At 42.0% G+C, this 21,852-nt stretch overlaps 1 protein-coding gene and 1 long non-coding RNA gene across 27 annotated transcripts in view; one reads left to right on the forward strand and one right to left on the reverse strand.

The window, feature by feature from the left end:
• The window catches only part of DLGAP1 (DLG associated protein 1), a 961,867-nt gene that overhangs the window by 365,039 nt on the left and 574,976 nt on the right, over positions 1–21,852 (reverse strand). For 9 of the 26 annotated variants that reach the window (XM_074022767.1, XM_045378186.2, XM_045378189.2 and 6 more), the window contains exon 5: positions 6,334–7,362. In XM_074022767.1, the coding sequence (XP_073878868.1) occupies positions 6,334–7,290 (957 nt within the window). In that variant the 5' untranslated portion in view covers positions 7,291–7,362. Of the gene's footprint in view, positions 1–1,048; positions 1,217–1,514; positions 1,645–6,333; positions 7,363–21,852 lie in introns of those variants that run through there. The other 17 variants (XM_074022777.1, XM_045378194.3, XM_074022774.1 and 14 more) reach the window with 3 other exon arrangements.
• Positions 3,494–7,585, forward strand: LOC141409055 (uncharacterized). The gene is made up of 2 exons (XR_012427310.1): positions 3,494–5,911; positions 6,221–7,585. It is a non-coding gene; the product is annotated as an uncharacterized lncRNA (long non-coding RNA).

Consider the following 21,852-nt stretch of genomic DNA (forward strand, 5'->3'; position numbering starts at 1 on the left):
ACCACTGAGTCTTTCTGGACCCCTGCTTTCTCACAGTGTTTTGTCAATTGTTTTTTTCCCTCTATTAATTGGACATGACAAGAGTGAGAATAATAGAGAATCAGAGAGACAGAGAGAGAGAGAGGAGAATTAACAGGATTCTGCTGCTGATCACTGATTCCACATTCAAAGTTAGCACCGGCTGGAGCAATCTCATCTTTCTATGAATGAAGAGGACATCTCTACAAGATCAGTGAAAAACAGGCAGACTGTACAAACCCAATAGGAAATCCATTCAGGAACCTTGACATTCACTTGCTGGATTATTAAGGCAATTTAAATTAAAAATAAAGAAAATCATCAATGAATGTGATGGATGGGATTTCAGAAAAACGCAGCAAAGAAACATCCAAGCAGCCAAAGTCAGTAGCAGAACCGTTCAGCACTTTCACAAATTGCATGTAAAGTAGTTTTAACTGAATTGGGAGACTTAAAATTGTTCTAACACAAGAGGGAGGAAAAACTCAGCCAGGGAAAGAAAGCTCCCACTGGGCAAAGATGGAAATAATCTTGAACAGATTATTGAAAAAATAATTTTACCTGTATTTAAAAGATCCTGGAATCATGCTTATGAACGCTTCCTCAGTGATCTTGTGTGGTGCCTTATTTAAGCAGACCCCCACCCCCCAAAAGAGCAATCATCACAAATGTTAATTTTGCAAAGGAGCAGTAAGTATTCAGAATCCTGGCGCTGGAAAACAACCGATCATATTTCAATCACCAGCCATATAACATCCGCTAACAGCACCTAGCAGATCTAAGGAGATCATGTGTCATTTAAAGATTTTATAAAGCCCTGGTGGAGACACAGATTTGTAGGTATCTGATGTCTCCACCTGCTTTTTTTACTATCTGTACATACATTAGTTTGTCAGCTCTTTCAGTCTCACTAGCCATTATTTAGAGGAGAAATAAAATCACAGATACTACCCCTTCCTCTCCCTACCACAAAAACCATCCAAATCAACAACACTCTATTATCAAATACAAAGTAATAAAAGAGTTATACCCAAACCTGGTCAGTCCTTCCATTTCTTGAAACTTGCACACAAACTGAAGAAACCCACTCAGCCTTAAAAAGGTCGATCATTTTGCTTTCCTAAAATTTCATCTCTGGGAGTGCTTTCCTTCCCGGTCTGTCTTGCTCTCTCTCTCGCTCCCTCTGTCTCTCTCTCTCCACTTCTACCGGGGAGAGAGCGTTTTGTTTCCCTTTTCCTGTTTCTACGGCTGAATGAATGCAAAATACACGGTTTGAAGGGCTTTTTCTTTTAGGTTAACAGTTGGAAATCTAAAATCTTGCTCTTCTGAATGGCTTTACATGTCAGTCACTCGACATACAACATTTACATAAAGAGGTATAAACGGAACCAAGATTTCTGCTTTTTAAAAGCAAAAACAAAACAACAACAAAAACTACCTTTTATTCTATCTCTGAACCTCTTCCTATTTTATTTATTTAACTATTAAGCACTTACCCTGAGATGTGCCATAAATGCTTTATTCCAAATGTATAAGAGCCAACCACATCTCAACTGAGAATTAAACAGTTTTAATGTCTTCAAATCCATGTTCCTGCTCCCAACCCTAATACAGACAGTCACTGGCAGCGGTACAATAGTTCTAAACAGCAGACATCTGATTCTTGACATTTAAAAATAACAATATTGGAAAAAAAGGAGTCCCTTTTTTATTAACTACAGACAGCTTGTCAGCGAGCACATATCACTCATAATATAATTGACCGTATTAACTGGGACTTGCAGTGATTTCAAGCTACAGTATTTGATTCCTAAGTCAATGTCAGGCAGAGGCTAAATACCTATAGACTTCTCATTTTCTATAGAATCATGGCAATGACCTACATTAAGCTAATTCTAAGTGATAATTCTGCAAAGAGAGAAGCAGAGGTTTGCTAGTATTTAGACTTTATTATTGGTGATTATTAATTTCATCTTTGTTAGTCTTGAATTAAATTAGGGACATAATCAGTTGTTTCATTGTTAGTCTGATTTCACATCCGTGCCCTGTTAACTTCTCACACGCATATGAGGTCAGATGCACACATACATTTACCACAAAACAAATGAGGTAATAAAAGAAAAAATATGCACTCATTTCCATTACTGAAGCATATTATGGAGTTGGACAGATTTGGGATCAAGTGCTAGCTCCCCACTTACTGTTTATGTGTTCCTGGGCAAATGATTTCAGCATTTGTGCCTGTTTTGCTGTCTATAAATCTAAAGTAAATAATACTCTACAAAGTTGTTTTGAGTACTTAATGAGATATACCCAGTTTCTGGCACATAATAGATATTTGATATACACTGCTTCCTTCCTCTGCTTTGTATTTGGAGGAGGTAGAGATTGGGTGTAGTAAATGAACACAGACTTTGAAGGCAGAGAAATCAGTTTTGACCCAGCATGTTGCCACATACTAGCTGTGTGTCCTTGGGCAAGTTACTTAACCTAATTTACAAAAACTTAGGTTCTTCGACTGTGAAATATCTCTAGAATTTTAAAGAGCAAATTAGATAACATCTGAAAAACATATAGTAGGCATCTCTGAAATGAGAGTCCTGGGACTTCCAGCTCTTGACAATAGTTCTAATTAGTACTCCGACACATGTAATTTGAGAGTTTGAAAATGCGTACTGAGATCATATATCTTTTGGAGGAAGTGCCTCATTTTCTAGCAGAGGAAGGAAGTCCAGAGAGCTGAAAGAATGTTTCCAGGTCATGTTACTAGTTAGCGGCAAATAAGGACTAGAATGCTCTTGGAACTAGTAGAATAGTGCTTTGCCTACTAAATCTCTAATACTGAAGTTAAATCCATTTATAAATCCAGCTTCAATATTAGTTGGCAATTAAGGCAATAGAACTGAAAAAGAAAAGAAAAAAAAAAAAAAGAACTCCAAAGAAACTCTTTCCCTCTCTGTTTTCCCAAATTTACTTCTAAGAATGAGCCTATAGATGAAAGTGTTCCCTTGGAACGGCTGGCGCGGGGGCTAACCCCATCTTCCTCAGCAGCCCTTGCACGGGATGGCAGATCCTCTTTTCATTTCCTAGAAGCAAGAAGGGAGCAGCAGCCCATTTCTCAGGAGGTATTTTCTATTCTCCTCTGATCCCATATGAATGTATGGCTCTCTCTTCCCTTTCTTTACAGCATCTCTTCAGCCTCAGCACATGGTTTGGGAGGTGCACACTGGTTTACATTTAATTCATTTACTAACATACTACCTCCCCACATTCAAATATAGATTTTTTTCCCCTAGTTTTAAAGCCTTGCATAAAATAGAAATTTAATAAATTCAACATCTATTAATAAGGATTATCTTGGAGTTTAGTTTATATTTAAAAGGTTGAACTAGCTTGGTTAATTATTGCCCAATGTAGGACAGAATATGTGAAACTATTTTCAACGTTTCAATAATTTCAGAATTCAAAACAAAGGTGCTTTGGTGTCAAAGACAGATTAGCTATTACTCTGGGGAAGAAGGGAGGTAAAAGGGATTAATACGAGTGTGTATGTGATCCATTGTAATGAATGTTTTAGTTCTGTATGACGGGTAATGTATAAATGGGTGTTTTATTTGTTTTTTCTTTATACCTTTCTGTAAGCCTCAAATGTTTCATTAAAAAATGGCTTAAAGAAGGCAAATAATTTGAAAATAGAATTCTCAAATCTTTTAGAAGGAGATCCAATAATGCTACTATACTAAATCCCATACTTCAGCCTTTAAGATTTCATTCTGATTTTACTGAAAAACTTTAATAATAATATGCTTATTTTAAAGATTTTATTTTCTTCTTGCTCACCATTTTTCATGCCTTTGATTTCAGGTCTGTGCTAGGGCATATTAGAAAGAGTTTGGCTTTGTCATCAAACAGACCTGAGTCTAAATCTCAGTTGTACAACCTCCAGAACATGGGACTTTAAATCACTTGATATTTCTAAGTGTCAGTTTCTTCTCTCATAAAAATACAGTATTATTACATTCAGTAATCTCAGGATTATTACAAAGATTAAATGAAATACGAAATGTGAACACATTTGCTATAGCATCTGGTATATAGTAGATTTTCAATTAATATCACTTTCCTTCTTTCTTTCCTTATCCTTCCACGTTTTACCACTACCTGAGATTGTGACTCCAAAAAGGTATAAAAAAGAAAGAAAAATGAACCTAAGGTAGGAAGAATGTAGGCATACAGGCAAATATAATGAAAACATTTCATTACTAATGAAGGCTTATGCTAGATCCATACACAGCATCCTTTACTCTGATACTTCTCATCTAATCTCATCATTACTTACTTAAGTACAGGTGTTTTTTTTTTTTTTTCTTTCAATTTGTTTTGTTTTTGCCACTGGTCATAGAATTTTTGCAGACAAAATGTGTGGTACTCTAGGGCTTTTATCTCTTTACTCCTTACTTTTTTCAAGACAGATATCCTTACCGAAATACTTTACATTCAGTGGTGGGTGAGCTTTACGTTCTTAAAGAGTTTCTAGAGCTTTCAGTTGCAACCTTCATAATGGCCATTTCTCCAAGTTAAGAGACTGGGTTCTGGTCCCACCTCTGCCACATGCTAACGGTTTAACTCACTAAGTATTTACCTTTCTTGGTGTCTACTTCTTCATATGCTAAGTGGATTAAATGATTCTTTGAGCTCGGAAATTGTTATAGTTCTTGATAACTTATTAACATGTAGCAACCTTACGGGAAATTAGGCAACACGACCTTCAGTGGGAAATACGGACCACGTTATTGTGTGTTGTGTGTGAAAACTGTCCATGTGCTGGTGCTTCTTCTGAACTCCAAGAACAGGCTCTGGCACTGCCCTTGTCCAGGGATTGCCAGCTTGGGGTCTTCTCAGGGATTGGTGGAGGCATTCCCAAGGGAGCCAGATTTGCCAGGAGGAGTTCAAAGGGAGCAAAAAAGATGAACTCCTCGAAGGAAGAATTTTTCTTTGTATTTCTTCTTAAGGTGGGAGTGTAAAATGGGAGTGGGTATGTTATACTTTTATAGCTCAGTAATTTTTTTTTTTAAGATGAGGCTACCAGGAGAGAACAGAGAAGAAAAGACACTTCGAAAAAGGAAAAGATGAGAGTCCTCCTTACGGAAAAATGTGTCTTGGGAAAAATTACAATACTACAGCAAGGAGGTAGGGAAGAAGCAGACCTCTCTCCTATATTTGTCTCCGGGTAACATCTGGTTTCAGTGCACTGGAGGAAAACATAAGGAGACTGCAGCAGGGAAGAGCAGCCTGCCGTGGCTCTGTAGGTGTGTGGGATTTACGCCCTGACACTAATTGTATTTTACTTCTCTGATCCTTCCTCCTTTTCCTCCTCCTCTCTGTTGTCCTGGGTCTCTGCAGCTGTGTTTGTCAGGTCCCCAAACTGGCCAGCTCCCCACCTCCTCAGGGCACAGGGTGTCTTCCTGATTTGCTGTGCCCTTGGGGTGGAAGCTCAGGTGGGGTGTAGTTACTGATGGTGCTGGTGATGACCATCGCAGTGTTCTAACATAGCTTCAGGCAGGATTTCACAATGAAAAGCACCCCACAACCCTGAATAGATTTAAGGAAACTCTTTCCATAATTCAAAAGATCATTGTTTACTTTTGAATTAAAGAAAGGTGGACTTATTTAAAAATTCTCTGTAGACTTCCCTTTCCTCTCTTTCCCATCCTATGATCCCTCAGACAGAAGAGGAACGCCATAATAACTCGTTGCCTTTCCATAGGCGTGCTTTTCAAAGCACTTGGATATATAGTATCTTAAGATAACCCGATGAGGTCGGTAACACTGGGTTCTTTGCATTTTCCCCACATGAGCAATTCGGCACAGAGATGCCAAATAATTTGCACAGGTTCATATCTTTTTTTTTTTTTTTTGAGACGGAGTCTCGCTCTGTCGCCCAGGCTGGAGTGCAGTGGCCGGATCTCAGCTCACTGCAAGCTCCGCCTCCCGGGTTTACGCCATTCTCCTGCCTCAGCCTCCCGAGTAGCTGGGACTACAGGCGCCCGCCACCTCGCCCGGCTAGTTTTTTTGTATTTTTAGTAGAGACGGGGTTTCACCATGTTAGCCAGGATGGTCTCGATCTCCTGACCTTGTGATCCGCCCGTCTCGGCCTCCCAAAGTGCTGGGATTACAGGCTTGAGCCACCGCGCCCGGCCAGGTTCATATCTTAATAGAAAATTCAGAGTAGTGCCAAGACTAGAACCAGGAGAAATGCCCACACAAGCATGCCAGGTACTACTTCTAAGCCTCCATCACTGACAGAAATGGTACCTGCAAGTACTGGCAGGAGCGTTCTTGCTGACACGACTCGGACTTCACCATGGCCTGGTCCATGTTCACCGAGGCCTTCTGGTAAACCTCCCGGGCCCGGCTCACGGTGAGCGTGGAGGACCAGGCGCTCTTCTTCAGCAGCGGGGTGTCCAGGGTGACCGGCAGGTTGGCGCAGGTGGAGCACTTGACGTCGTTGTTGCTCCGGGAGGCCTTCACCGCCTGCTCGCTGATGGTGTTGTAGGCCTCCATGAAGTACTGTGAGGCCGAGCGGTCGGGGCACCTGCCCATGGTCATCACGCCCGAGGGGGTGTGGTAGATGCACATGTCACCATCCAGGTTGTCGTCCGAGCTCCACCAGCCCGGGGAGGTGCTGGGCCGGGCTTTGGGCTCCGCGCGCCGCTCCTTGCTCTTGCTGCGCTTGCCATAGCGCGCCGCCTGCGCCTCGTCGGGGCTGGCCTTGCCCCCGTTGACGCTGCCCTTGGACGGCCCCTCCAGGGAGTGCGACTTGGTGAAGAGCTTCTGGACCGAGTGCACCAGGTGGCGGATGCGGCCTGGGCTGTCGCTGCGGTGCTCCACAGCCGTGCGCTTGTACTGCAGAGTGTGATAGCCATCGCGGCTGAGTGGCAGCTGCCGCTCGAACTGGTCCAGCAGGTTGGCGGGGATGCGGTTCGCCTTGGTGGCCAGGGTGCGGGGCACCAGGGCGCACTCGTCCTTCAGCTCCTGCTGCGAGGTGTAGTGCCTGCGGGGGAAGGTGCTGCTGGCCAGCGGGTCGCTGAAGGGTCCCACGCACTCAGCTTGGAAGGAGTTCCGCTGGGTGTAGTACGGGTGGTCCGCGGGGTGGTGCTCCACCGGGCTCAGCAGGTAGGGCTTGCGGTCCGAGTGGTGCGACAGCGAGTCACAGGCCGAGTCGCAGGTGACCCCGTGGTGATGGCTGCGGCTGCCCGATAGCCCTTTCATTGCGGACGGGAAGCAGCCACCGGGGTCATGGACACCCGGGAGTCAGGTTCCAGACCCGTCTCGGGCAGAGATCTGGGGGAATGAAGAAGAGGGCAAAGTCGTTAATATTTCTCTTGGAAATTAGGTATTGCACTTTACAGGGTCTTGCTTTGTTGCCCAGGCTGGAGTGCAGAGGTGCCATCTCTGCTTCCTGCAGCCTCCACATCCTGGGCTCAAGCCATCCTTCCACAACAGCCTCCTGAGTAGCTAGGACTACAGGCAGACACCACCACCCTTGGCTAATTTTTCGTAGAGACAAGGTCTCACTATATTGCCCAGACTTGGTCTCGAACTCCTGGGCTCAAGCGATCCTCCCACTTTGGCCTCCCTTAAGCGCTGGGATTACAGGCGTGAGCAACCCTGCAGGCCTGGTATTGATCTTTTGAGGGTGCCATCTGCGACTGTGTTCATTTTTGGCAGAACTTATCAGTGTCCCTAAAACCAGCTTGAATTCATTATTGGAAAAGCTTTGTCACCTCTGTGGGGCAGGAAAGCTGACTCCGAAGCCTGTAGGGAAAGAAGGGGGAGGTAAAGCTAGAAAACCAGAAAATGGAAGCCGGGCGCGGTGGCTCATGCCTGTATTCCCCACACTTTGGGAAGCCCAGGCGGGTAGATCAACTGAGGTCAGGAGTTTGAGACCAGCCTGGCCAACATGGTGAAACCGTCTCTACTAAAATACAAAAATTAGCTGGGCATGGTGGTGGGTGCCTGTAATCGTAGCTACTGGGGAGGCTGAGGCAGGAGAATTGCTTGAACCCGGGAGGTGGAGCTTGCAGTGAGCCGAGATGGCCCCACTGCACTCCAGCCTGGGGAACAGAGGAAGACTCCGTCTCAGAAAAGAAAAAAAAAAAAAAAAAAAAAAAAAAAAAAGAAAAAAGAAAACAGAAAACTAGGAAAAGGAAACTATATTTTTAAAAAGGCAAATTGTTTTTAAATTATTTGAAAGAATAACTCTCCTCCCCTCTATGACCACAATAACTGGATGTATCTTTCTCTTGCTTCTTGGGTCTTACTTTTTGTTTCTTTTTCTTTTTTTGAGACGGAGTTTTTGCTCTGTCGCCCAGGCTACAGTGCAATGGCACGATCTCGGCTCACTGCAACCTCTGTCTCCCAGGTTCAAGTGATTCCCCTGCCCCAGCCTCTAGAGTAGCTGGGATTACAGGAGCCTGCTACCATGGCTGGCTAATTTTTGTATTTATGAGGTTTCACCATGTTGGTCAGGCTAGTCTCTACATGTTAATCGTTAAAGATAGAACCAGAGAGGGGCTCCGTTTCTCTGGGAGACCTTTGCTGGTTCTCCTAGCAGAGAGAATTAGTTCCTGTCTTCTGTTTCCACCACATCTGAAACTCACTCCCCAGAACCTACAGAGTTGCTTGCTTCAGGATCTCTCTTCCAGCTTACATTCCTTGCCACCCAGTCTATTAGTCACCTTATGTACCCCCACCTAGTGTCGATCCAGCCATGTAAGCACATAATAATAGCACTCCATAAATGTGAATGAAAATGTGAGTTAAAAAACAAGATGAGCCAGGTGTGGTGGCTCACACCTGTAATCCCAGCACTTTGGGAGGCCGAGGCAGGTGGATCACGAGGTCAGGAGATCAAGACCATCCTGGCTAACACGGTGAAACCCAGTCTCTACAAAAAATTAGCCAGGCGAGGTGGCGGGTGCCTGTGGTCCCAGCTACTTGGGAGGCTGAGGCAGGAGAATGGCATGAATCCAGAAGGCAGAGCTTGCAGTGAGCCGAGATCATGCCACTGCACTCCAGCCTGGGTGACAGAGCAAGACTCTGTCTCAAAACAAAACAAAACAAACACACAAACAAAAAACAACAACAACAGGATGACTAACAGAAGCCAATGGCACCTCATATCTTTAGGATATATCTGTCTTCTGTTGCATACTTTCCTTTTTGAATTCTGTAGGAACAACTGCACCACACAAACAATCCCCCCAGGTTACTCAGAACGGGAAAAAGTAAAGATATGGCAAATAAATCAGAAATGTAGAGAAAATCTGCCCAGGTGTTTCTGTCAATCGAGGGTCAAGAGCTTTCTCTAAACAAACTGAGAGAACAAGTAAGCGTGACTTGGCTAATTTGAGGATCATGTATTCTCTTCTTCCTAGTTTAAGGTTTCTGGTTGAAGATTTATGCACAAGACCAGGTGTGGTGGCTCATGCCTATAATCCCAGCACTTTGGGAGGTCAAGGTTGGAGAATTGCTTGAGCCCAGGAGTCTGAGACAAGCTGGGAAAAATAGTGGGACCCAGTCTCTACAAAAAAAAAAAAAATTAGCTGGGAGTGGTGGCGCATGCCTCTAGTGCCAGCTACTCAAGTGGGGAGAGGACTGCTTGAGCCCAGGAGCTTGAGGCTGCAGTGAGTTGTGAATGCACTGCTACACTTTAGCCTGGCCTGGGTGACAGAATGAGACCCTGTCTCAAAAAAAAAAAAAAAAAAAAAAAAAAAAAGTTAATAGACAATGGCAAAATGACCAAAGGATGGCCCTTGAAAAGTTCTTGGGGACATGAGTGAAGGGCCCCAGACCTAATAGCTCAGCCTCAGGAAAAAGTCACTCATGCATATCCCATGTAGGGTAGCTCAGTCCATTTCCAAGCTCGGATCTTCTGGAGCTTTAGTAACTAACAGAGGCTGCTACTCCACCAGGGCAGAGTATTTTCTTTGGACTCTAAAACAGTGTTAGAGTCAGTGCCTGACCAAGTTCCTTCTGACAGCCTGATTTTCTTTCAAGACTTCCTACAATACAAAAATTGCCATATAAAGAATCATCTTGGAAAGCCAACGTGACTCTCTAAAATATCACTAATGTCATTTCAGATATTCCTAGAGAGATAGATATATGGTTTAATTAAGAAACAAAACGTAGGGCTGGGCGCAGTGGCTCATGCCTGTAATCCCGGCACTTCGGGGGGCCGAGGCAGGCTTGTCACCTGAAGTCAGGAGTTCAAGACCAGCCTAGCCAACATAGTGAAACCTCATCTCTACTAAAAATACAAAAATTAGCTGGGCATAGCGGCGGGAGCCTGTAATCCCAGCTACTTGAGAGGCTGAGGCAGGAGAATTGCTTGAATCCGGGAGGCGGAGGTTGCAGCGAGCCAAGATCGTGCCAATGCACTCCAACCTGGGTGACAGAGCAAGATTCCATCTCAAAAACAAACAAACAAACAAACAAACATATCAAACACCCACACTAGGCCTCATGAAAAAAGATTTTTGAGAGGCCAGGTCTTGTCTATTCCATGAGACATACTGCATCTGGGAGCTCATGACAATGTTGGCAATCTCTATCCATGCTTTGTGAAGCTCTTTCTTCCTCCTGTCTCCCAGTTTCTGGATTGACCGTTCAGGGATAATGCTGAAAGGTTTTAATCAGTACAGTCACTCAAAATTGCTTAGTCTACTAAATTGTGAGGTCCTTAAGGGTAAGGACTATGTTTCACCCACCCAGTATTTAGTAAAGTGTTATCCTAGTGGATAGTGGGAATCAAGTTAGTAGAATATTTACTCAATAACTTAATGCATTAATGCAACATTTCCCAAAGTGGTTCATGTTGTGATTCAGGTAGCATCTGTTTAATGAAAACATGACTGTGTGGCAAAGGCCAGGCTGGGTGCGGCCAAGGAAACATACCCAATAGTTGGGGGGACCATTCCATCGGGGTGACCATTCCAAAGACTAGTGGTTTTCAGAGCAACACAGGAAGCAGGCTGGTGAACATCTCCTCTGACCTGTATACCTTCGACTTCTAACTCTGCACCTCACTGGACAATATCATACCTTCTGCTGTTCTACCTGTCTGGAAGTAGTCTGGGGAGCTTGCCTGACCTGCTGACTACAGGATGCTTAGACAGAGGGCAATCTGCCTGGAGGAGAGAGAGAAACTGACTTTTGAAAGGACAACAAAGGTATTCAGGACTTATGATACCGGTGGATAAGGAAGAACCAATAGGTAAAAACATGTCCACTGGTGAGAGACTAATGAAACAGAACACCTTGGGATTGCTTTGTATGAAGTTATGGTCCTAAAAGTAGGCTGTGGCAAGGAAGAATGTAAGAGGGTGAGGTATGTGTTTTTAGCAAAACTGTGGCACAAATTAACTTAGATGCAAAAAATCCATTGCATAAGAAGGTCTCCCTCTATAAACCAGGTTCCACTGAGGACATTTTTGCCTTTCAAATATAGACGTAAAAAGAAAAAACAAGATTCTATTAGGATTAGAGACACATACTAAGTTTTATGATCACATATAGTAGAATCTCAATGTATAAAATAATACGGGATAATATTTCGAACTTTCCTTCTCAAGCAGTTGAGTCTTGGGTAGATATTTTCTGCTAAATAAAATGTGAAACTGGCAAGAGCTGAAAACATGAATTATACATGTTTATTCCAAAATATACAAGATTATTTTAATCAGGTATTCAGTATTTAATTATCTTTAATATGTGAGCAACATTCCATGCAAGATGATGTTACCTGAGGACAAGCAGAGCAAATGAAGAGTTGTTTAAGGCCACTAATGATGATTTAAGTTAAGTGATGTAACTGATGATAATTTCTGTAAAATAATCATACACAGTGTGATTTTTTACTAAAATTTAACTGGGCTATTTTCAGCACAGGACAAGCACCTCTATTTTCTGGGAGGGTAACAAATTGCATCCAGAATAAATAAGCTAATGTTCCTCCTTCCTTACTTATATTTGTAAAAGAGATATTGAGATCTCGATCTGTTTTCTCTGTGATGTGGGAAAATAAGGTCATAAAATGGCAATAAACATTTCTAAATGCTAAATCTATCTTTCTGGTCAAGGCCAAATACACAACTTAATACCTTGGCCCTTTCTATAACAAATCTTACACTCTCTTCTATCTTGTCATTTTAAAACGAAAATAGGGGAGTTTGTGATCATAAAAGGGAACACATTCTGCGACTTCCTGGTGAGCAAGGGAAAATGATCTAAAATCCTAAGGCCACTGGCAATGGGTAGACAGTTGTTGGTGGCACCTACTGTGGAGGTCCTGCTCTTCTTTCTCTCATTCTTCATGTTCCTCTTGCCTTACTCTTAAACTCCCTTTCCAGCACATTTGTCTCTTTTTCCCCCCCTCTCCTAATTAATGTTTATAAGTTGTATCCATGGGCACCACTTGCTCCCACCTATGGTGTGACCAACAGCGTCATTAGAAAGCATTAATTGAACATCCCTTCCTTGTCTGCTGCTGCAAAGATGACCAAATGCCTACAGTGAATCCCTAGTGGCCAGAGGGCTTATGATATATTGTGAGAGCCATGTCATAAGCCCTTTGGCCACTAGGGATTCAGTGTATGCATTTCATGACCTAGCCATGAAAAAACGTGAAAAGAGATAAATAACAACTCTCATTCTTCTATGCATTCTTGAAAAAAGAGGATGCCAACCTCTTAATTAGACTTTGATGATAACAATTTCTGGAAATAGGGAAATTGCCTTGCAGGCCTTGTTCTTTGAGCAAGGATGGGGACTGTGGTCAACATGTCTTCATGAGGGTTTCTATGACTACCAGTGATTATCTCTAATTTTTTCTTGTTCACTGTGACTTCAACATTCTGTTTTATTATTCTTCTAAGTTCAATTTTACCATTGTGCCATGACTTCTGATTTTTTTGGCTTGGATAATTTTTTGACGCTGTTTGTGACCATGAGACAAGCTCAGAGTGTGAGATGCACAGTTTTTCCAGAGTTCCCACACCTGGAGCAGAATTATTACTGTCCAGATGATGACCAAAGCAAGAATAATCCAGCACTGTAAAGGAAATTTTCAAGGTAGGTAATTTATTAGACCCAAGGAAAACACAAACACACCACACATTAGAAGATGCTGACAAAGGGGAAATAGTCTTGCAAAGCTGGCAAGTCCTTATTCCATTTTGATTTTTGTGCATGTCTTTATTTAGAGCTGCTTTTCTTGATTTTTCTTTACATGCAGAAATAGGAGCATACTGAAGGTCCTCCCCTGTCTTACCCCATGAGGAAGGACAGGCAGGCAATCACGACTTACTTTAGAAAAACAGTGGTGGACCCTGCCCAGGAGAACGGGGGCACTGTGTTCTTGTTTGAGGAGACATCAGGAAGAAGAAATCTCCATGAATCTTTTCAGGGTCAAGCTGTCTTAATTTTTTTTTTGAATTTTTGTGGGTACCTAGTCATGTATATATTTCTGGGGTACATGAGATATTTTGATACAGGCATATAATGTTTAATAGTCACATCAAGGTAAATGGAATATCCATCACCTCAAACATTTATCCTTTTTGTTACAAACAATCCAATTATACTCTTATGGTTGTCTTTAAAAGTGCAATTAGATTATTATTGACTATAGTCACCCTATTGTGCTATCAAATACTAGAGCTTATCATTCATTTGGCCTTGCATCTATTTTTTTGTACCCATTAATCTTCCCCACTCTCCCACCTCAGCAGCACCCCCTTAACTACCCTTCCCAGCCTCTAAATGATCATCCTTCTACTCTCTCTCAAGTCACCTTTTTGGCATCCCTCCACCTGCCTGAAGCTTGTCCATGCCAGGTTATAACATTCCACTAAAGAGAAAGAAAGGATTCTCTTGTTGAAAAGTACAAACAGCCCCGAACAATGACTACATTTTTCAGTCTGCCTAGATGTGCCTGGGTGACTAATGCCGGCTAATGGAATATAATTTGAAATGGCATGTGCAATTTCTGGAAAACATCTCTAAAGTGAGGGGCATACCTTTCTCTACCCTTTCCGGGTAAAGAAAAGCAGCTGATGGGACTGGGTGAATAGTGATCTTTACATTGAGGTGGAAATTACAGTTTGAGGATTAGAGAACCAAAAGATAAAGGTTCTGACCTACAGTGGGGTGCCATACCAGCCCTGGATGTGCACCTCTGCATTTTGTTTAGTTGAGAGAAAAACAGACCTTTATCGTGTTTCCTTACCAAGTAAAGGAAGGGCCTGTGTTGGCCCCATAGGAAGCCAGAGTCCCATGCTATTGAACCATGTGGCAACTTTAGCCAAGGGCTCTGCAGAGGGAATATGTGTGGAGAGAGAAGAGACAAAATAGCTTACAGTTATTTTGCTTTCTGTAATTTTGTGCACTAAACTGTGCATCTGCACCTGTTCCTAAGTGAAACAGGTAGTCCAGGCAAAATCTTGAGATCCCTGGTGAAGCTATGTCAGGATGTAGCACTGTATTTGCAGGTGGTGGTAGTCCATTAGAGGAATTTAAACAAGACAGTGGCATGGTCACACTTGTACTAAAGATTTCTCTACCTGTAGTTAGAGAATACATGTGGGAGTGGGGAGGCGCAGAAAGATCTCAAAGAAGCAATGATTTCTTGCAAGAGCAGTTTATGAGAGAAGACTGGAAGAAAAGAAGGAGTATGCCAAGAGATGGGGACAATGTCCTGGCAAGCTACGGCAGTGTCTCCTGATTCAGGCCTCCTTGCCCACACATGTATGTTCCAACCACAGTCTGAACACATACATGACATTTTTTTTAGACAGAACAAAATTAATTTTCCCATTTACTTATAATAAATCCCAATTCTACAGAGATCGAGAATGATGAATGCCCAACAGACTGATGATTTTAAATTATTACTTTTTAAAATCAGAAAATGGTTCTTACTACTAAAAAATGAAACCATGGCACTTTTGGGTAAAAGTAAACAGAAAACGGCCAGGCTTGGTGGCTCACGCTGTAATCCCAGCACTTTGGGAGGCCAAGGTGGGCAGATCATGAGGTGAGGAGATCGAGACCATCCTAACATGGTGAAACCCTGTCTCTACTAAAAATACAAAAAATTAGCCAGATGTGGTGGCGGGCGCCAGTAGTCCCAGCTACTTGGGAGGCTGAGGCAGGAAAATGGTGTGAACCCAGGAGGCGGAGCTTGCAGTGAGCCGAGATCGTGGCCACTGCACTGCAGCCTGGGTGACAGGGTGAGACTCCATCTCAAAAAAAAAAAAAAAAAAAAAAGAAAAAGAAAAGTAAACAGAAAACTTAACAGAGGTGAGAATGTGAGTTAACGTTGTCCAAATGCCTACCGTTTGGATATTTTCTGACCATCTGAAATTGTACCTGCAGAGGATAACTGAATGTCATATTCTTTCACTTTTCCAGGCTTCCTTACCTGAAGATTTTCATGTGTTGTATACTTAAAATTATACAAGTACTATTAGAGCACCTTTGAATAAGCACATTCTGAAATATACCAATTATATTACGCAGAGTACAATGCTGAGCCATTTTATAGATGCAGAATGTATTTTGGCTTTTCATTAACATTGATTGCTATCCTAATCATCTGCAGTTTGATTTCGTCTGTGAATACATCTGTCAATCAGTCTGCTCCTATAAATAAATGCCTTCAGAGGCATTTTCTTTTCAAAAGATATGGTATTGTTAAAAAAAAAAAAAAACCAACGACTCAACTGAAATCTTCTCCAATTTGGTCACAGTAGGCAGCACAATTACAATCACCCGCGTCTCCATACAAAGCTTTTAAAAAGTGGTTTCATAACAGTTTTTGAGAATAAAAAGGTGGAAGGTAGTGTTCTTTGAGAAATGATTAATAGGTCATCATTTATATTGGTGGCTGAGCAAAATGTCGTAGGACTTAGGAAGTGATTTTTATGTGAAGATAATCCAGGCAGTAAACGATAACATCTCCTAATGTTATTTTGGACTGTCAGAGTTCAAAGGTGCCTGTGCTGACTCTACGAGACCTCGGAGATATGCTTCCTATGGAATTGTTCTTATTTGGATTTCCAGGAGAGGGTTGGTTATCTCGGCTAAATGGACAGATGAATTTCCCTGGGAGCCTGCTAAGAGAATGTGGTTACCTTGACCGGCCATGGACCAGTGCCCTTCAGGAGGTGCCGCAGCAGGGGGACTGCCTATCTTATGGGGGTACAATTGATGGGAGTAGAATATTCACAGAGAAGAGAAAAACCCATCAGTGTTTACTCCAAAAAAAGTTGGGAAAAACTTGCAAACTACTGATAAATCTAGGAGAAAGAAGCAATGATGACAGAATAAAGCCGTTTAATGGTACCTAAAGACAGCCGTGATGGAAGATGGAAAAAACACAAAAACAATGACAATCAAAACAATATGACAACACAACTTGAAAAGAAGCAGTGGAAATAGCCTCTGATGAAGCCAAGTTATTTTTGTCCAGACTGCTCATGACTAGCTGAGTAGTCTTGTGAACATGTTCTGGCACATTCTAGACAACTTGTTTTACAGCCAGACTTTATATATACATACATGCATATACATATATTTACCTGAATCAAATTTTCTCTTTTAAAGTCTCTTTCTTTAAATGTTGTTGCTGTTCTCACCAAGTTTGCTGTACAAATCTACTTTCCTGAGTGCTGAGACCCCAAAAGTGCAGATACTAAGCCTGGCTGTGGTAGCTGTTTAGCTGACACCTGCTTTTGGGAATTTCTTCCCTACTCACAGCATCTCCTGATGACACTGTGGCCAGGACTGTTGAAGGCGATCACCACATTCTCTGAGCTGATGGAAAACTGGATTCAGGGGCATCCATGCAGAGCCTTCAATGAGCTAATGAGATGCTCACTTTGGGAAATTTAGGTGGGGATGTTCCTAGAATCACTGGACTCTGGTGAGCTTATCTTCAAGGTCAAGTAAAGGAAGGGCCCACGTCGGCCCCACTGGAAGCCAGAGTTGATGCTACTGAACTGTGGGGCAGCGTTAGCCATGGGCCCTACAGAGGGAGTGTGTGTGGAGGCAAGAGAGGAGCCACATGGAATCCCAGGGAAAGACACAGACAGCAGCTGCCTAATGGCCTTGTAGGTCTAGTTAGGCCTGGCTCCCTGCCCAGAGGGTGAGACTCTGTGGTCACATGCGGCAGAACCAGGGCAGGCCCACAAAACTTACTCATCCAAGTAAAGGGGACCCTCCTGCCCAGTGGGTAACTGCAAGCATACAGAACCTCCACCGCTGTGGTCTACATCTAAGTGGGGCCAATGTGAGTCAGTCTCTGAAGCAGCCCCAGCAGAACTGGCTAAGTTATCCTTATACAGTTTTATACCCATTTAAGTATTTATTGGCTTGGATACAGTATGCACGCTAATTCAGACTATACATACACTCTTTGAAAACTATCATCAATGCCTGCATGAGCGAGCAGTGGTCAGATACCATGTAGGAAGTGAGGAGGACAATCTCTGCAATCGGCTCTTTTCAACACCTTACAGAGTCTTTCTCTTTCAGTGAGTTTGGCCTGCCCTGACCTCTGCAATAGTTGCTGTTAATGGGAATTAGATTTGTAATTCCTCAAACACTGCCCCTTCCTCCTGCTTCCGTCTTCCCATCATTTTTAAAGTGCCTTATTCTGACTCTTTAGACATCTAGGAATCTGACCCTTCTAACTTTTTTCATTTTGGAACCGGTTTTTATTATCTTTTAGAATTCTATACCCAGTCTTAAATTTTAAACAAACAAATCCACATCCAGTCAACCTTCTGAAATATTTTTTTGCTGTGATAGAGAAGGAAGTATGATGACATTCATTGTTTCTGGATTAAAGTATTTTTGTTTGTATTAAATTTTATTTATTTTAGAGACAGGGTCTTGCTCTGTCACCCAGGCTGCAGTGCACTGGCATAATCATGGCTCACTGCAGACTTGAACTCCTGGGCACAAGTGATCCTCTCATCTCAGCCTCCCAAAGTGCTGGAATTATAGATGTGCACCACTGCACCAGCTTATTTCTGGATTAAGTTTTGGCAGATAAGAGTGTTGGTTTGTAAGGTATCAGCCAAATAGTCTTTGCCTGTACTGAGCATGAAGTCAAATCAGATCAATACATGTGACTTTAATTCAACAATTATTTATTGAATAGCTATTATTACATGCAGTGCACTGGGCACTGTAGCAAAAATTGAAAATTTTTAACATTATACCTTCAAATTCCTGTCTCATAAATTTTCTTGTTCCCTCACTCCCACTTTTCCTGCCCTCTGATGGTTCTCATGATAGTTTATTCCATTCACTGGTTCCTCAGCTCTGCCCTCTTCTCCCATTCTATCCATTCCTGGTGGTCTTCACTTCCTCCCTTGCCAGTCTAGGAGAGACAGCAGGTCAAACATTTTTTTTTTTTTTTAGCCCCCTCAGGTCCCTTGCTGTATGATCGTTCTACCTCACTCACTGTGGACAATATACACCAAGGACTGATTCCATTGTCCTTCTGTTTTTCCACACAGAGGCTGCTGAGTGTCGCTGGGGATGGGACTGGTGCCATGGCAAATTCCCAGCGTCCACTCTCGGCTCTACTCCCAAAGCTGATTAGGAATAGTATCATGGGTCTCCTGGTTCTGTTCCAGCTGTCCTAAGCCCTCGAGTCTACTCATTATTTCTCATCTAGACTTGGTTGGAAAAACAAAGTAGTAACCAATAAACGTCAAGTGAATAAAAATGGAATGGTCTGTGCCTCTAGGAATCATAACTAGGTACCAGGCACGTGCTGTCCACTTTAAATGCATGATCTCATTTCATTGTCAAACAACCCAACGTGGTAGGGACTAATCTCTGGATAAGAAAGCAGACTTTTAAAGAGGAAATAACTTGTCTGAGATAATATATTTAGTAATTGTTAAATTTTTTTAGAGATAAGATCTCGCTCTGATGCCCAGGATTATAGCTCACTGTAACCTGGAACTTGTGGGCTTAGGGAATCCTCCTGCACAGCTGGGATTACAGGAATGTGCCGCCATGCCTGGACAATTTTTTTCTTTTCTTTTTCTTTTTTTTGTAGAGATGGGGGTCTCACTATGTTGCCCAGGCTGGTCTCCAGCTCCTGGCATCAAGCAGTACTCGTACCTCAGTCTCCCAAGGTGCTGGGATTAGCTCCTTGAGCCACCGTACCCATCCAGTTACTACATTTTGAACACAGCATGTTCTTAATCACTAGGCCATAATGACTGTTCTTATCACCTCTAAAACACACACACACACACACACACACACGCACAGAGTCTATTTCATATTGCTAACAGTATCATTTGTAATGTAATGTTTGTTACCTGATTATGCCATTCTTTCACTTTAAATTCTTCTCAGACCCTCTATACTTTTTCAATATAACTAAGACTTTGAATGTGACTCAAGGTGGGAGGTTTCTTGACCTGGCCTCCATCTGCCAGACAGCCCTGTCTCCCCATCCCATACTCCACACAGCTCAGCTCCAGTGACACTGGGCTCCTTGTATTCTTCCCCACATGCCACATTCCCCATTGATTCTGTGTTTCATGCTCTCTAAAATACTCACTTCCAATCTCCGTACAAATTCTTATTCCTTCTGGAAGAGTAGGTACAAATATAGCCTCCTTCTTAAAATATTCCCTGACTAAAGGAATCATGGAAATGATAGGCCTCATCTAATTTACAATCTAGTTGAGAAAATAAATCACATAAACGTGAACAATCAGCAAACAATACAAGTCAGAATCTAATCAAGTGCTAGATTGTATGGTACATGTCGCATATGTAATGCACCAAGTAAAAGGCTTTGGAAAAAAAGACGTCTAGAAGATGCAAGAGTTAAGGAGTGAGAAAACAACTCAATTTAGGAGGTGTAGCTGGCTCAGAGCAGCATACTCTTCAAAGACAAGGTTTTTAGGACAGCGTGCAATTCCTGTTCCATATTTTGTTCAAATCTAACCACTTCCTTTCTCCTCTGGCTTTATATATATATGTGTATAAATATATATAAAATATATATATTTAATTTTTTTATACGTTTAGGGATACAAGTGCAATTTTGTTAGATTGTGTAGAAGTAAAGGCTGGGCTTTTAGTGTAGCCATCCCCTGAAAAGTGTACATTGTACCTATTAAGTAATTTCTCATCCCTCACCACCCTCCCATGCTTCTGATTCTCCAATGTCTGTTATTCCATTCTTTATGTCCATGTGTACACATTATTTATCTCCTAAGGGAGAACATGTAGTGTTTAACTTTCTTTTTCTGAGTTATTTCACTTAAGATAATGGTCTCCAGCTCCATCTATGTTGCTGCAAAAGACACGGCTTCATTCATTTTTATGGCTAAGCAGTATTCCATGGTATATATACACCACATTTAAAATGCAATCATTGCCGGGCATGGTGGCTCATGCCTGTAATTCTAGCACTTTGGGAGGCCGAGGCAGGTCGATCACCTGAGGCCAGGAGTTTGAGACCAGCCTGGCCAACATGGTGAAATCCCGTCTCGACTAAAACAATACAAAAATTAGCTAGGCCTGGTGACGGGTGCTTGTAATTCCAGCTACTCAGGAGGCTGAGGTAGGAGAATTGCTTGAATCTGGGAGGTGGAGGTTGCAGTGAGCCGAGACTGCACCACTGCACTCCAGTCTGGGCGACAAGAGCGAAACTTAATCTCAAAAAATAGTAATAATAATAATACTAACTCAATCATCTATTGTTGAACACAGGTTGACTCCATGACTTTGCAATTCTGAATAGTGCTGTAATAAACACGAGTGCAGGTATCTTTTTCTTTAGGTAGACACCCAGTGGTGGGATTGCTGGATGAAATGGTAGTTCTACTTTAGTTCTTTAAGAACTCTCCATACGTTTTTCATAGAGGTTGTACTAATTTACATTCCCACCAAAAGTGTATGGACATTTTCTCATTTCTCCATATCCTTGCCAGCATCTGTTATTTTTTGATGTTTTTAATGATAGCCATTTTGACTGGTGTAAGATGGTATCTCACTGTGGTTTTAATTTGCATTTCTAATTTGCATTTTTCTGATGATTAGTGATATTGAACATTCTTTCATATGCTTATCAGTCACTTGTATGTCTTCTTTTGAAAAATGTCTGTTCATGTCCTTTGCTCACTCTTTAATGGGGTTATTTGGTTTCTGAAATTGTTGAGTTGCTTGAGTTCCCTGTATATTCTGGATATTAGTCCTTTGTCAGTTGCATAATTTGCAAATATTTCCTCCTATTCTGTAAGTTGTCTGTCTGAGTATTTCTTTTGCTGTACAGAAGCTTTTTAGTTTAATTGAAATCCCATGTTGTTTTTTTTTTTTTTTGGTTGCATTTACATCTTTGAGGTCTTAGTCATGAATTCTTTGTCTAGGCCAACATCCAGAAGAGTTTTTCTTAGATTTTCTTCTAGAACTTTTATACTCTCAGGTCTTACATGTAAACCTTTAAGCCATCTTGAGTTAATTTTTGTGTACCCTGAGAAATAGGAGTCTAGTTTTCATTCTGCACATGGCTATCCAATTTTCTTAGCACCATTTATGGAATAGGGTATCCTTTCCCCAGTGTATGTTTTTGTTTACTTTGCCAAAGATCGGTCATTTCTGGGTTTTGTTTTTTGTTCCATTGATCTATGTATCTATTTTTATGCTAGTATCTTGCTGTTTTGGTTACTATAGCCTTGTTAGTATAATTTGAAGTCAGGTAATGTGATGCCTTTAGCTTTGTTCTTT

This window comes from Macaca fascicularis, chromosome 18 (genome assembly GCF_037993035.2).
Source record: "Macaca fascicularis isolate 582-1 chromosome 18, T2T-MFA8v1.1".
Taxonomy (NCBI): domain Eukaryota; kingdom Metazoa; phylum Chordata; class Mammalia; order Primates; family Cercopithecidae; genus Macaca; species Macaca fascicularis.